The sequence below is a fragment of the Cervus canadensis genome, chromosome 5 (genome assembly GCF_019320065.1).
Source record: "Cervus canadensis isolate Bull #8, Minnesota chromosome 5, ASM1932006v1, whole genome shotgun sequence".
Taxonomy (NCBI): domain Eukaryota; kingdom Metazoa; phylum Chordata; class Mammalia; order Artiodactyla; family Cervidae; genus Cervus; species Cervus canadensis.
In genome coordinates, this window is record NC_057390.1 from 14,645,573 (window position 1) to 14,663,117 (window position 17,545).

The window sequence follows — 17,545 nt, forward strand, 5'->3', positions numbered from 1 at the left end:
AATGCAGAGAAAATTTACCAGGTTTTGATTTATTTTATCAAAAAAGTCCTAATTTCTGTTTTTTTCTTTAGTTTTATAATTCAATGATTTTTGTGTTTAATACTTTTAATTTTTCGATCTACAAGCAATGGAAGAATTAGTTCCCTAGGGGCAAAAAGAAAGAGAGGCAGTGCTGGGGGAGGCATGTGAGAATACCAGCACGTACAAAAATAGGACACAAAGGATGTTTAAAGGTATAATCTATGTTACACATGTGCCAAATACACCCTGTGATTAGTTGTTTATTATACATAAGATCAAGGTCACTATCACTTAAATATTATGACAGTTATGAGAGATCAAAATCTGGTGAAAATGAATTTTCATACCTATCAGATTAATGACTTAGTTAGATGTATTGCCTGAATTCCTTTTGTTCAGCCAGTTTGAAATAATGTGATTAGTGTAGTATTTATATTCTAGCCTGTGTGCTTTTATTAATTTCCCTTCTTTCTAGACAATAAGCCAAACTGCTTTAAATTGTGGGTAGTTATAATAAATATATAATAGCAAATAGTTATATAAAAATGCAAGGAAGTAATATTGCAACATAACTTTTGTGTAAGATATGCAGTCTCAACAGTTCATAGATGTATATTATTAAGTTTTTCTGCTCTGTGTGATTAGGCAAGAGATGATTTATTCTTATTTGACAGGGAGTGAAACTATCACTTAAAGTTTGACATTTAAAAATAATTATTAGTAGGCAGTAAATCTGGGATCTAGCCCCCCTGTTTCCTGATGCCTGTAGTGTTTGTTACCAAAACTATATTTATGAAGAAAACAAATTGATTAACCTGTAGTCCAGATACTTTATTTTTATATACTGTTGGTACCTTTTACCAGAATTGTTCATTGATTATTTAGGTTTCATGGTTGTATAATAGCTAGACTTGAGCCTTCGCTAGTTCTGGGAAAAACTTAGATCAAGTATCAAAATATAGCTTATACTATTATTTAAGTACTTAAATAATTACTTAAGTATTTAAGTTAAATACTATTATTTAACAGACAGAAACTCATTAAAAATTGATGTAATACTTCTAACTCAGTAACATAACATATGAAATGATTATTCCTTATCAGATTGCATTAGATAAGCTTTATGTTTCTCATCAGTTTTCATTATATTCTAGCAAAAGCTCAAGCAATCTTAGTAACTGAATTTGAAGTCCCTTGGTAAGTAAGATTTAGTTTGTAACAAATCTGGGCACATCACAATAAGTAACCTGTTCCATAGTATCTATGGTTTTTAGAACTGTAAGGGACACTGTTTAGAGTTCATATGGTTCAGATCCCCTTTTTTATAAAAGAGGAAAACAAGGCCCATAAATATTGTGATTTGTTCCACATTCTCTGATGCTTAGTAGTAGAGCTATGATTAGACCTCAAATTTCCTAATGTCCCAGTCAAGTATAGTGAAAAAGTGAAAGAATTAGTTGCTCAGTTGTGTCTGACTCTTTGTGACCCCATGGACTGTAGCCCACCAGGCTTCTCTGTCCATGGAGTTCTCCAGGCAAGAATACTGGAGTGGGTAGCTGTTCCCTTCTCCAGGAGATCTTCCCAACATAGGGATAAAACCTTGGTCTCCTGCATTGCAGGCAGATTCTTTACCTTCTGAGCCACCAGGGAAGTAATCAAGTATATTTATTTTGTAAATTGAACTTCCAAAGAGCAATTTGACTTATATATCAGTGAATAATTAGAAATGGGAGATGGGAACTTGTTTCTGATTTGGCTTTGGAAACTTAGGATACATAAATTTTTTAAATATTGACAATGAAGGAAAGTTTTTTAATTGAAAATTTTACTTTTGGTAATTTAAAAATATACAATAATACAGATTCTGCAGGATTTTTTTTAATATTTTCTTCTTCATTCTAAAGAATTTTTAAGTTAGCCCTATGATAAGATGTTAAAGGCAACATATTTTATTAGATATGCATAGCCATTTGATTACGCCTAAGGGACTTCCCTGGTGGCTCAGACGGTAAAGCGTCTGCCTACAATGTGGAAGACCTGAGTTCAATCCCTGGGTTGGGAAGATCTCCTGGAAAAGGAAATGGCAACCACTCCAGGATTCTTGCCTAGAAAATCCCATGGATGGAGGAACCTGGTAGGCTATAGTCCGTGGGGTTGCAAAGAGTCAGACACGACTGAGCAACTTTACTTTCACTTTCAAGGAATAATTACTAGATTACCAAGGTTCACTAAGTAAGGTAAACTGTTCTGTAGTCTGTAGGTCATGCACTGGTAACAACTTAATGTACTTATCACTTAAATGAGGAATAAGTCAACTTTACCCTTTTGATTTTTTTGCTTAAAATAATTAATAAAAACCTTTCCTATGAAAATGTCTTGGTTACTGCTGTATGTATTAATACTTTTCCTCTACTGTTTTTTTCAAACTGATTTGGTATCTGCTTGTATAAACAAGGGTGGTGTGTTGGAGATAAAATTATTTTCTCAGACTTCCTTGGCAGTCCAGTGGTTAAGAATCCACCTGCAATGCAGGGGACATGGGTTCAATCCCTAGTCTAGGAAAATTCCATGTGCCGAGGGGTAGCTAAGCCTGTGTGCCACAACTTCTGAGCCTGCATTCTAAAGCCTGGGCAACAGGAGAATCCAACCGCAATGAGAGAGTGGCCCCCGATCGCCACAACTAGAGAAAGCCCACATCCAGCAATAAAGACCCAGTGCAGCCATAAATAAATAAATAAATATTTTAAAAAGTCATTTTCTCTGTGTTGCTAAAGAAACCTCTTCCTACCCTCCGACACATCCTATTTTCCACCTCCTAAATTTTGTTACTATGTTAATATGTCTTACATTTCTAATATCTTTAACTCTTTAGATTCTTTGAAAAAGAACTTGAAAGCAATTCTGTTACCTCCATTAATAAAAGGATTTGTGGCATATGACTTGTAATACATTACATATGAGTTATGTAGTACTTTAAATCTTAACATAGGTATTGTTTCCACTTGAATTGGAATATAATTATCTAGTGTGAAAATCCATTTTATTGCCCACAAAATAATCACAGTGTAAAGATGTGAGCTCTTCAGCTTTTAAGTACGGTTCTTTGTGAAATTCATCTTCCGCTACCCATTGCAACCTCTGTTATCTCAAAATGAAGTCATAGTATAGCTGTAGTTATTTGGTTTTACTTTTGAATAAGTGTGACCCTTCAGGAGCAGGAGCAAAGGCAAATATTTTGTCCTTGATCTTCTGTGCAGACTTTTCCTGCTAGATTCCAATAGACAAATAATCATATTTTGTATATTTAGTATTTAATAGTTTAACCAAAAACTGGTAAAAAGGACTTTCTGTCAGTCAAATAATCTTTTTTTATTAATTTATTTTTTATTGAAGAATAATTATTTTACAGAATTTTGCTGTTTTCTGTCAAAGTTCTTATTCCTCCTCAGGCCTAACTAACTGAATCGTAAGCATAAAACAAAAGACTCAGTTTGAGCATGAGTGAGAACAAGAATAAGAATAGTCAGTCAGATAATCTTAACTGCTGATAAGAATGTGACGCGAATGACTCTGTGTTGAATGTGAGGTGTTCTTGACACTGAACTTCTCTTTAACAGCTTGAAAGTAAGCAGCTTTGATTCTCTTGGTTATCCAAAGTGTCTTCTGGGGCAAAGTTCATTCAGTTCTTTTAAAAGAACTGAATTATCTGGTAGAAGTCCCCAATTCCTTTTTACTCACAATTAATTGATTTACTTCTTAAAAGGTATCAAACTCTCTAATTTTAATTCCTTTAAGTTAGTTCCTCTAATGCTTTGATTGAGAAAGAAATGTCAGTTCCAGTCCTCCTACTTTTGTTTTTGTTTTTGGAAAAGCATTTCCTGTGTCTTCTTTTTCCTGTCAAACCTACCTACAAAATAAAAAAGACCTGATTTCTTAGCCAAAAAACATTTGTTGCAACCATATATATATATATATGTATATATATATATATTTTTTTTTTTAAGTTTCTTTTAGTAATGAAACTTAAAGTCGTTCATCAACCTTTTTTACTTCGTGATGGAGACAACAACGCCAACACATATTTTAGTATCTCTTCTTAGCCTCCTTTGGATTGTCCCCTGGTGATGCATATTACTTGTGGCAACTCCATTTCACAGCAGCAGACAGTATCATTATTTGTCCTGTGATGTTTAGTCTGACCTAAAAATTATTATATTTTTATCTAATCTAGAAGTCAAGGTTTTATTTTCAAAGGCTTCTCGTATCCCTGTTTTAAATAGTCCCTTCTCTCCTACTACTCATTTATGCTTCAGTTAAGACAAAGAAGATTTTATTTTCTACTTCCAGTGAAACCTAAAACTATTACTTCCATTTGGAAAGAATTTAAGTAAAAATAAGAGAATCTAGAATTTAAAACTAAGATTTAAAAAAGTATGGAAAGCATTCATCTTACAAAGGTCTTTGTCCAGTTTAGTGGTGCATTTCAAAAATTATTTTCATGTTGTCTATAGATATAAGAAGCAAATAATTCTCCACAGTAATATTTTTAAAAATCTTTCTACTTACGTATTTATTTATTTTAAACTATAATTCTTGGCAAAGAATTTTAGAACTGTGGACTATGATATAGCACATTGTTTTAAGGTAAATGTAGAAGTTTTATTCTCTTGTAGTTTTAGAGTCTTCCTCTAAGATGCTAATTCTTAATACTTTTGAATCTGGACATTTCAGCATATGGTGTCCTGATTACTTCTTCAATGTGACTCTGCTTTTTAAATGTTTATTTCAACAATGTAATAGTTGTGACTTCAGAATTAGGAGTGCAGGGGATTGAAGTGGTCTTTCCCAGTGTTCAACCAAGAAAATAGCTATATTAAGCTGTTTTCATTTTATACATTATAAGAGAACGTAATTCTGATACTTTGTAGCCTTACAAATATCCAGCTTAATTTGGGTAGTAGTATTTGCAGAGGCAGTCCAATATAACTGAATGATGAGTTTTGGGGGTTATTTTTTTTGTTTGCACAAGAAAGATTTGCCCATTCTGCTCACATCCTAATTTAGACTATATGTCACAGAGCCAAAATTTGCTTAATTTCTTAGCTGTTTAGTTGGAATTCACAGCATAGTGGAAAATGTTTGCAGATAATTCTTGCAATAGTAGAAACTTCAGTTGATTCCTCGTATTTCTTCAGGGCAGTGATCACAACCAGATTCAACGTATGCACAAAGCAGCGGATACCATGGTAGCGGCCGTCGCTGATTGCTTTTACCATGTTGGATCCATTGTCAGTCTCAGAGACCTACTTCCAGCTAGGTGCCTTGAACTCAAATAGCTTTTCACACAGACTTCAGGATGTGAGCTAAGGTATGGCCTTTTTTCAGTAGCTGGGCCTACATATGGGTTGACAGTAACCTGCAGCTTTTATAGAAAAGAAACCACTGTCTGTAGTTAAATGTCAGACAATGACTAGTGTAGTCATCCTTAGGTAGGTAGTTTGTGTTCTTCATATTTTCACCTTTTGAAGTTTATTCTTTTTCTCCTGTATGTTTTTGTCAAAAAGACTATCCATATAAAAGAAATTTAATTAGAACCTACAGTAAAGGTCTAATTATGTCTGCTTTATGATTCAGCCTTTATCTTCATGATGTATATGATTATTTCTTTCATGCATTTGGTGTAAAAAATATTATTTTTAAGACTTCTGTGTTCTTTTGCACTTTTTAAAATATTTTAAAAATATTGTTGTCCAAATTTTCATCCTATTTGTACTATTTTAAAAATAGAGATTTTTCCTACTAATCATCTTTTAAAAACTAGAGTTAGGTAATTGGTATTCATGAATAGGGCTTGAAATTTAGAATCAGTTTTCCAAGGGTAACTTGCTCTAAATTGCATTGATGCAGTTTACTCTCCATGCTAGAGGTTCTTGTTTCTTCAAGGAGAAAGTACCTTAATTCTGGAAAAATGAGCTTCACTCCTATAATCTTCCTTCTCTGCTTGTCACGATACATTTCTTTAAGTGAAATCTTTATTGAGAGTCTAATGGATGGACTGACTGATGATAGATTTAGGAAACCATCTTTATTTTATTATAGCTATAACCACAAGTCTTATGTTTCCTCAAACTACTTATTTTTGTTCTTATATTGTTCAGTGGCCCTTCTACTTAAGAATTTTTTAGGCCCCAGGAAGAGAATCATTTACAGTTGAAGAGAAAGAAAGTCTGTATAAGTTCACAGGGGGTCCTGTCTATCAACTTACGTGCTTTTCTTGACTCTCAGTGTTTCACACAGATTGTGAACAGCTATTGATAAATGCAGAAGTTGAGAAACTGTTTGAACTTGTCTACCAGAACCATTTTTATTTAAAAAATTATTGGACTCATTATTTATCTGTAGTTCCAACTTTACTTCATGGCTGTAAGATGCACTATCTTATTTAACTCTAGAAGTAAAATGTCTATTTCACTCTTAAAACATTCATTCACTGTATTCTCCTTATGTATATATATATATATATATATATATATGCTAACATATATGATCATATACACATTTACACACAGAAGTTGATGACGAAAACGATACATAATATACATAACTCTACCAAGTTGACCGTGTGTTCTCTGTGATGCCTATATACATCAGGGACGATAGAGAACACAGGAGAAAAGGCAATAAACCAGAGACACATTATGGTTCTTAAGCCAAGTCATCTTGCCAGGTGAAATAGTATATACCTTGTGGCTAAAAGTAGCTGTGGATACTAGTTTTTTCACATAGTGCGGAGATCAGAACTCTCACGTAACGCTAAACCCATTTACCTTTGTTACCACCTGAGTGGCTCCTCTTAGTTTACCTCTTATTATCTACCTAAAGTTAAGCACAGAATTGCTTCTGAACAGATTTTTGTCTTTGTGATAAAGAACAGTTCATTTGGACATAGATTGCTTAATATTATTTTGTTAAGGACTCTTCTACCTTCTATTAATCTTTTATGAAGTTCTGTAAGGCTCCATGCCCACTTTGTTAAATGTTATTTTAATATAATAGCCACATCCTTTTGTTAGTAGGTGTACAACCTAGAAGAATAAGTGATACAAAGTCTAGATCATACCTTAGCATAAATATTTTAAATACATTTATTTATATGTGATTATAGTTTGTTTTAATTTAAGTAATTAACAAGATGTAGATTTTTAGTATCTAAGTAGTGGTGTAATGATGATTTGAATAAAATATTCTGAGAGTTGAAAGAAAAAGGAAATTGATTTAGTTGCTGTTTTAGTGAACCTTGTTAATAAAATACTACAGCATTCTTCTAGAAAATTTAAGTTGAGTATGTATTAGACCCTGAATAGGGAGCAACAGAAGGATATCTTTTAAATGATTATGCTCTAAAACTTAATGTTTAAAGAAAGATTCAGTGTATAGGAGCACATATGAATTGAGTTACCTAGTAGTGAACTTAACACTTTATTCTGGAATATTTCTCCCCCCATCTTGGAAATTAATATACTCTTAAGTGAAATACAAATAGTATTAAAATGAAAAACTACTTATGGATCTTTGTTTCTGAGGTCTTAGAAGGCAGGGGATCTGTTATTTTTAGATGCAGAAGTGATGTCTCTACTTCTAGGTATATAGTTTCAGTAACTGTGTTTGTAAAGATATTAATTAAAGGACATAACTGGTATTGGGGTCTTTTATAGTATGATATTTCTACAGTGTTTAACTTGTGTCTGTTTTTGCATATGAAGAGACAACCTACTCAAAACTTCAGTTATTATGCTAGGCATCATCCTATGACTTCAAAATGAATCTAATTTGAACCACTCCTGGTATATACCATGTGTATGTCAAATGAAATGCACAATATCTTGTTGATTTTTAACCGTTGTTACTTATGGAAGCATTTATTTTTCAAGACTAAAATATTAATTTTCCTTGCATTTCTTTCCATATTAAAAAACCTTTTTCAGATCTAAAAGGGAAAATGTTAAAACAGGAGTAAAACCAGATGCGTCTGATCAAGAGCCGGAAGGCCTTACTCTTTTGGTGCCAGACATTCAGAAGACTGCTGAGATCGTCTATGCAGCCACTACCAGTTTGCGGCAAGCAAATCAAGGTACGGCACTAGTCCCTTTTGCTACATTTCCTTTGATACAAAGATGTTTTATTTACTCACTGAAAACTGCATTTTCTTCCCTCTGTTAATGGTTTTCCAGCAAGTTATTTACCTAAAGATTCTGCTGTGTCAGATTTCCAAGCTAATTATGAATAGTCTCTAATTTTAAAATATTAATCTCTACTGCATATGGTATCTAAGACTGTTAGTAGGCTGACAACATGCAATATAAATTTCTCTTTTCTTCCCATTGAAAGTTATGAAATTGAAAACTGCAATTGTATTAGATACCAGATAGTACATTAAATTAAAATTGGCATTTTCACATATTAACAATGGAAGATATAAGTGATTCTGCATCATCTGTTGCTTCATTGCTGTGACTTTTGCCTGAATGGATAAAATCTTTTTAGCATTTTAAGAATTTAAGCTTTAAAGTTGATAAGATTTTTAGCCTTACTAGTTATTCTTATGAAATAGAAAGAAATCTTTTAATTTTAAGATGGGATAATAGGAAGATAATTATGAAGAGTTTGGTAATTTTTTTTGGCATTCAAAATTTGATCTCTAGAAGTATACGGTATTTTTTTGTTCTACTCTTCAAAATGTATACTTATTTAATTTATCTTGAAATATTAAATAACAGAAAAAAAACTAGGTGAATATTCAAAGAAGGTGGCTATGAAACCCAAACCTTTATCAGTATTGAAATCACTGGAAGAAAAATATGTGGCTGTCATGAAGAAATTACAGTTTGGTAAGTTGAAATCATACTCTTCATTTTTCTGATCTCAATTCATAGTTTGTAATGGTGCTATTAAAATATGTTCTAGTAAAATTAGAATTTCAAACTTGCTTTTACCATGAATTATTCATATACTCTATGTATGTATGTGTGTATGCATATATATTGTTGTTGTTATTATTTAGTCACTAAGTCATGTCCAACTCTTTTGTGACCCCATGAACTGTAGCCTGCCAGGTTCCTCTGTCCATGGGATTTTCCAGGCAAGAACACATGCAAAACTTTTTATCATCCTTCTGTCTCTGAATTTCTAGCTGTATTTACAGTTATGTTTGGGAATCATGATTCAGTAGAAACCTAGGGGAAAAAACAGAGCCAAATGTCTAACAAACAGGCAGAAAGTGGTTTTCTTTCTTTACCTCTCTGTGTCTCTATATCCTTGCCTGAAGGAAGCCAAAACTTGGGGCTTGGAATTAAGTCTGTGACTCTTAAACCTTTTTAACATTCCATGGGATTTACTTTTAGAAAAGGTAGTTATGCATGGTTCTCTTGTAGCCTTTCCCATTACAAAACCCTTGGCAAGTAAGGACTGATGAAAAGATCGCTTAACTACCCTTCATAACATGCTGATCTATAAACAAACACTAGACTTCCAACTTTTAATAACCACTTTTAACTGTTATTAAATGTCCCTCTTTATCCTTCTTGAGAACCAGCCCAAAGGACATTGACTATATTAAAAAGAACAGTGAAGTAGGAGTTCCCCCCCAAAATGTAGATTTATGTCATACTATCAGAGTCACAGGGCATAAGCCTTGATTAATGTTAGTCAGCTAGGAGGCTTCCCTCTTATCACTTAAAATCATGAACTCTACCGGTTGGACATGACTTTAAGTCTCAATGTAAATATATGATGTAAAAATTTCCTCCAGGCATAGCAACAGGGTCTATATATCTGGTGAATTGCTATTTATAAAACTCAAAGGAAATTTTTCCCTGTATTATGTGAAAAGCAGTCGAGTTGGGCAGATGAATATCTCTGGTTTACACATTTGCTAACTGAAAGTATTCAGAAGTCTTGCTGAGACATAGTATATTTGTAGTGCACAGACCATAACACTGTATAGGTCTTCTCCTTTTTTGTAGATTATAAGCTTCTTGAAGGCAGATATATTTTCCTATTTATTATTTACCTCAAAGAACCAGGCCTAGGACCTTGCACTTAGTAACTTCTTGGTAAAATTTATTGCATTAATGATAATTAAAATGTAGTTTTAATGTTTTTTTTTTTGTATATTTAGAATTGTATGTAGACAAGATCAAAAGTTGCCATTGTTTCTTTGTATTTGCCCTAGTATTTGTAGGTACTTTTAATTTAGTGTTACAAGTTATTTAAGTATCTTTGTTTTAGTCCTTTGGTGGATTAGGTTTAATCTGAATTAGAGATAATTTTTTCTTTCTATTCTGTATGAATTTAACTTATAAGTAAAGAATAACTTTAAGTCCTTCCAAATCTTCCTAAATATATTATAAAGAATCAGCCCATTATTTATATTCTGTCAGAGTATTTAGGAGATTTTCCTAATAATCCTCTTTTATCCTGTTAATTTAATTTCAAAAATGATACAGAAGTAAACTGCAGCTTGTCACTTCCGTTTTCTGATTCCAAATCAGTGCAAATAGATAAAGTTTTATACTTTTTAGTATTTCATATTTTGAATTATTTTGGCAAAAAAATAATGTCATTCATTTTAAGAATAAATTTACTACATATCATTTGAGTACTTAGTATAATAGAATCTACCTACATGTCCAAACTGCAAATTAAAAGTCATTTCTGCCTTTGCTTCCATGATATAGTCTATCCATCTAGCAGCATTAACACACATATGTAGGCATTACATAAACTCTGATAAGTTTGCCCTTCTTCCACGTTGCAGTCTCTCCATTTTGGGTGAAGAAGGGTTAGTGATTTATTTATTTGTGACTTTTGTTATTATAACAGCTATCCTCCATTCTGGTTCTCTTTTTTTTTTCAGTGTTTTTTTTTTTTTTTCCTTTTTCTTCTTTTAGATACATTTGAGATGGTTTCTGAAGATGAAGATGGGAAATTGGGTTTTAAAGTGAACTACCACTACATGTCTCAGGTGAAAAATGCAAACGACGCCAACAGTGCGGCCAGAGCCCGCCGCCTTGCACAGGAAGCCGTGACGCTGTCAACCTCACTGCCTCTGTCTTCCTCCTCCAGTGTGTTTGTGCGCTGTGATGAGGAGCGGCTTGACATCATGAAGGTAGAAAAAACAACTCTCTTCTTATCTCTGGCTAATCCAGTTATTCAGATATTCATATAAAATACCACTAGAAATAGCATGAAGTTTTAATACATTTAATAAAAATTCTGTTGACTGTTTTGGATATCAATAAAGGAAGTCTTTTTCTAGTGTTAGTTCAGAGTATGTGAATGAGCGTACCAAGTACCATTCAAAAAAAAAAGATCTAGAAATACCTACCCCGAACAAAGGCTGTATACAGCCTGTCATAGTTTTAGAGCACATTATCAAAGGATTTAATGCCGATCAGTAGGGAAAAAGTCACAGGATTTCTTCCTTATAATCCAAAATACTTCTTTCAGATTTTATATTATCAGTCTTCAGGTTTTTTTTTTCCTAGGTAATGTAATGTATTTACAGATTCATGTGATCTATGATGTAAGTAGTGGTAGTACAATAATAAATAAAACCTTCAGCTTTATGTTTTAACACTGGTGATCTGACCTCAAATTCCAAGAGATGCTGCAGCAAGTAACTTTCAAAGCTTTGATCCCTGGGGTGGGAGGAACCTTTCTTTACATCATTTAACTAATGGGTTAGTCTGTCTTCCTTAGATACACAGCTGAAACTATTGATCCACTGATTTGAGGAAAGTTTTTTGTTTGCTTGCTTTTTTTGGATAATATTTCAGTAGAAACCTCACAGACCTTGCTTATTGACCACACTTTTCTTTGTTACAAACAGTGGAGCCAATTATTAGATGATTACCTAGGGAACTATTTTATCTGTAACTGGCCCACATAAATTCAGACTTGTGACTTTGTTATTATGCTGCACCTAACATAAAGAATCCCAAATTGAATCCACAAAACATAAATCAGAGTTGAAACAGATTGAGACTGTAGTACCACTTGCCTTCAGGACCCGAGGCTTTGCTGCTTGCGTCTTGTACACTAAATATCTATTGATTCAAACATAATTCATTAAATAATTCTAATAGTCACTATTGGGTTTTTTAGACTACCAATAACCCTAAGGGAAGGCTTACCAGGTGTCTCAGTGGTAGAAAATCTGCCTGCCAATGCGGGAGATATGGATTCAATCCCTGGATTGTGCAGATCCCCTGGAGAAGGAATTGGCAGCCCACTCCATATTCTTCCCTGGAAAATCCCACGGACAGAGGAACCTGGCAGGCTACAGTCCATGGGGTTACAAAGAGTCGGACATGACTGAGCGCGCACGTGTGCATACACACACACACACACACACACACACACAGCCCTAAGGGACACACCTATTGTTCTCTCAGAACCTTTGGTTATTAGTTGTTACGTGAGAATTTTATTTGTGTTACCTATTTGTCTCATTATCCCAGAAGATAATATTTAAAAGTAAGTTATTTCTCAAAACATTAACTTGATGATTTGAAACAGAAAGTTACTCTCATACATTTGAGATAATGATGTATTAGAGTCTCAAATTTTTGACAGTATGGTAGAGATCATGAAGGAAAGCTCTTAGGAAAAAAGGTAACTTAATATTTTAAAAGGTATTTGCTGTTCAGGTAAGCTTTCCTGTTGGCAGTTGGGCATTTCTCTTTTAAAAGCCCGTTTTCACCAAAACAAAATCAGTTTAATCATAATTTAAAACCATTTCCTGTTCCTGTGTATGTTTTTAACTTTTACTTTATTTTTAGCACATTTTGACTGAGATGTATATAGGATTTAAGAAGATTATGATGAGTTGTTTTTTTAAAAACAGTATTTAAAAATAGTAACATAGGCTTTTGTATTGGTATGTGCATACTAGGTTCTGATAACTGGTCCTGCGGACACTCCTTATGCAAATGGCTGCTTTGAGTTTGATGTATATTTTCCTCAAGATTATCCCAGTTCACCCCCTCTTGTGAATCTAGAGACAACTGGTGGTCATAGTGTGCGATTCAATCCAAACCTTTATAATGATGGCAAGGTAACGTAATTGAAGTCCTTTGTTTTTAATGCCGAAGTACTGTAACCCAAAGGTTCTTTGTAATTTGAACTGAATTTTTCCTTTAGTTATCTTCCCTTCAAAACACATGAGTTTCTTCATGTTTCTCTTCCCTGTAATCAAAAATCAGCCTCAGGATTGAGAGAGGAAGAACCGGACAGGGCAGAAACACAATGGCGTTACAAACCACTTCCAGTTTTAAGGAGTTATTGTGAGGGACTGACTTACTCAGCACATTCCTTGGTCAGCTGAGGGCTGTCTCCACTCAGAAAATAGTGGAGCGAGATGTCTGTCTTTGCCACTCACCTTTCTTTACTTTCTGTATCTTTAGCTCCAGTTACCTTTTCACAAGTGCCTAAAGATAACTATCCATGTTTTCTGATATATACCATTAAGTCTGATTTGTGTTAAAATTTTTTATGTTTTCTTATAAATAGAAAAATTGATTCCTATCCCTGCCCCCCCAAAATGTGTAATAAAAATGTAAACGAGGTATAATAAAAATCCTTAAAAATGAGATTTAAAAGAATAATCACTTTTCAAAGTACTTTGGTTTGATGAAATTTCGGTAGTAAATTCTATACTGAGTGTATTCAATGCTTCAAAATTACTCAAAGGTCAGAAGCAATTTCTCAACTTCACAAGTAGACAACTTCTTTGCTGATATGAGAATAGCAGATGTGTGAAGTTGATCTGGTTTATTAGAGATGGCCGAAGTTTTCCCTTGGTTTTGCCTTCCTGTTTTTAAAAGGTGCAGCTTGTCTCAGATCTGTGCTTACAAGTTATCACTTTGTATTCACCATATGCTCAAATCACAAAGTTGGAATTCATTTTCTGGTTTTATTATAGGATACTTAACTAGAGGTAGACCCTACTTTGTTTGAGAAAGCAAAGAACAAGTCTTTAACTGAGCAAAGTAGACAAAATAGCAATGTTGACTTTATTCAAGGGAGAGATCGAACTTAAATAGAGTTTAAGTGTAAATGTTAAGTATTATTTAAGAAATTATTAATACTTCCTTAAGAATTACTGGTATAGGTAACAGGTTAAGGACTTAAGATTCCAGGTAGCATGATATGTGTGATGGTGCTTTAAATGATAATTCCCAAAGCTGTTCATATGCACATCTTTTAAAATTATTAGTGAATTTACTAAATGAATTAATGTATTTTGCATTGTTGTTCTCACAGAGCATTGAAAGAATAGCAAGGAGATGGATTTCTGCTTTTTTAAAGATTGCTTATATTCCAAATTTGTTGCCCATTGCACAAAATTGTTAGTTTACAAGTGCAGATAACATGTCCCAGCTTCTCTTTTTTCCTCAGGTAAATATTGACCTGTGTTTGGCAGATGCTTTGAGTTCATTCTTGCTCTGTGAGCGAACGAGTAACTAGTGTCTTCAAATTTGTTCTGAGGCACTCTGGGGATCCTCAAGATCATTTCAAGGCATCTGCAGGGTCCTCCCTTTTGCTACTTCATGCTTCTGTGAGGCCAGATTTTAGTCAGGCATTTCAACCAAGACAATATATTACAACAAATGGAATGTAGAGGCAGATATAAAATCAGTATCTTTTCTATTAAGCTATATCCCATTTCAAAATTTTTAAAGAGATTTTAAATGTAAAATAATACCACTTTTCTTCACCAAGAATTTTGTTGTTGATGATGTTGTTTGGAAAAGAGTCTTCATTAAAAAAATATGTTACTTCTATTAATCTGTAATAACTGCTAATTGATTTTTCATTAATGAAGAAATTGTAGTGCCACATAAATTTGGATCACATATGAAGATACAAATTTGTTTTAACAGACCTAACCTTAGGGTTTTGTTTGGGGCTATAAAGCTCAGATACTTGGACATAGTAACATTTCAATTTTATTCCTAGTTCTGGATGTTTACTTTTTTTTTTTTTTTTTGGATGTTTACTTTTAAAAAGCATTCCTTTCAATTCTGTTTACAACTTTTCTCCCTTCTTTCTCAGGTTTGTTTAAGCATCTTAAATACATGGCATGGAAGACCAGAAGAGAAATGGAATCCTCAGACCTCAAGCTTTTTGCAAGTAAACAAATTTCTCTTACAGTTTCACTTAGAAAATAAAGAACCAAAAAAAAAAAAAAAGAAAATAGAGAACCATCTATGTTTAAGAACATTTTTTTTAGTGACCAAGAATAAACATAGTAAATCATTAAAAATAAAAATGTAGATTGATAGAAAGTACATATGAAATAGCTTATAGGTAAGCAATTAGTACAATGGAATTATATCTCATTTGGAGTTGAGATTCTTAAGTTAGGACATTAAAAATTTCTTTTTGTCAAAATTCCCTGTTAAAAAATTCCCTGACTTGCCTTAAAGTACACTCAGGTGCAACAGGATCAGATAAGTCATATTAGCCTCTCCCATCTCCCAGTCAGTCCCTACTGGCTCAAACTCAGGTGAGTAGAATTTAATAACTACTAGTATTACATATCTCTCCACCCATGATATGATTCTTCTATAATCTAGTTAATAATGGGACTCATCTGAGATTTAGAAGTACTGTCCAAGAATTCATAAATATTGAGATTTGCCATTCTTATTTTGCAGAGCACTTAACACATGTATTTCATTGCCTTGAAATTTTCTAAGTTAATTTTCACAAGACATTGGACTACATAAAATAAAATGTTCTATATTAATACTATCCCATTAAATCTTTTTTGGCCAGTGCTTTGTCTTAATAGTTCAGAATTCCAACAGAGAGACAGACGTATTAATGATAGGAATTAACTATGTTGCTTGATCCTTAAGGTAACAGAAACAAATTGCTGTTGCTCCATAATAGTTTAAACTCCACATTTACAGTTTAGTGTTTAAGAAAGACAACCATAAATTATCCGCAGGTAAGCCTATTAAAGTTGACCTACCTTGTTTCCTAATTCTTACTTTGTATTTGATAAAAGAGATATGAAAGAGCATTCTTTAGGATGTGACTCTGTTAGATTTTCTGAAAAGACCTTGCAGCATTCCCATGAATTAAAGAAATAGTACTGTAATATAAATTTATTTTCCTTCTGCTATTCGGAGATCCAAGAAAAAGAGAGATTATATGATTCATTCAAAGTAACTAAAGTTATTAGAATATTTCTCCAAGTACCTGCTTCTTCATTTTAGAAATGATTATGTAGGGGGAGGTATAAATTAGGAGTTTGGGATTAGCAGCTACAAACTACTATATATAAAATAGATAAGCAACAGGGTCCCACTGTATAGTGCGGGGCTCTATATTCATTATTTTGTAGTAACCTATAATGGAAAAGAATATGAAAATGAATATATACATATATATTCACTTTTGCTGTATACCAGAAACTAACACAATATAGTAAATCAACAGAACTTCAATTAAAAAAGATAAAAAGTGATATGTTCAAAAAGTTTAAAATATTTTTCTACCTGTATGTTACTCTTGTCAACAGAAGCTGTTTTTATGACGAGTTTTACTCTGTAAGGAAACTAAGACATAGCCTGTTTTTCATGACATACCTGAGAATTAGAATCAATTTTTGAATTTTTTTGTTGATTTATGTAGTTTTAAAAATAAATTTTCAGTTAATCTTCAGATTTTCTTAGTTTAAAATTGTATTTGCTGGGACTTCCCTGGCAGTCAGTGGCTAACACTCTGCTTGCAGTGCTGGGAGCACAGCTTCAGTCCCTGGTTGGGGGCCACAAGCGTATAGGCCATGGGACACGGCCAGGAAAAAGGAAAAAATTGTATTTCCTTTTAACTTTTTCATTGCCTGTATGTCAAGTATATACCAAAAATCCTGGGAGATAAGGAAGCTTACTCGGAAGCATTTAAATTTTACAATTTTGGAAACTTACTACCCTCACATAAATTACTATCTCCTCTGTGTTTTCTCTTTAGGGCTTTTTGTCTTACACATAGTTCACATAGTTATAATTATAACAGTCAGTTCAGTTCAGTTCAGTCACTCAGTCATGTCTGACTCTTTGTGACCCCATGAATCGCAGCACGCCAGGCCTCCCTGTCCATCACCAACTCCCAGAGTTCACCCAAACCCATGTCCATTGAGTCGGTGATGCCATCTAACCATCTCATTCTCTGTCATCCCCTTCTCCTCCTGCCCTCAGTCTTTCCCAGCATCAGGGTCTTTTCCAGTGAGTCAGTTCTTCACATCAGGTGGCCAAAGTATTGGAGTTTCAGCTTCAACATCAGTCCTTCCAGTGAACACCCAGGACTGATCTCCTCTAGGATGGACTGGTTGGATCTCCTTGCAGTCCAAGGGACTCTCAAGAGTCTTCTCCAACACCACAGTTCAAAAGCGTCAATTCTTCGGTGCTCAGCTTTCTTTATAGTCCAACTCTCACATCCATACATGACCACT

The 17,545-nt window shown here is 33.6% G+C and overlaps 1 protein-coding gene across 10 annotated transcripts in view; it reads left to right on the forward strand.

Moving 5' to 3' along the window:
- The window catches only part of BIRC6 (baculoviral IAP repeat containing 6), a 210,366-nt gene that overhangs the window by 180,263 nt on the left and 12,558 nt on the right, over positions 1 to 17,545 (forward strand). For 9 of the 10 annotated variants that reach the window (XM_043468279.1, XM_043468278.1, XM_043468284.1 and 6 more), the window contains 5 exons: positions 8,007 to 8,152; positions 8,799 to 8,909; positions 10,971 to 11,188; positions 12,977 to 13,138; positions 15,139 to 15,216. In XM_043468279.1, the coding sequence (XP_043324214.1) occupies positions 8,007 to 8,152; positions 8,799 to 8,909; positions 10,971 to 11,188; positions 12,977 to 13,138; positions 15,139 to 15,216 (715 nt within the window). Of the gene's footprint in view, positions 1 to 5,216; positions 5,390 to 8,006; positions 8,153 to 8,798; positions 8,910 to 10,970; positions 11,189 to 12,976; positions 13,139 to 15,138; positions 15,217 to 17,545 lie in introns of those variants that run through there. The other variant, XR_006269389.1, reaches the window with a different exon arrangement.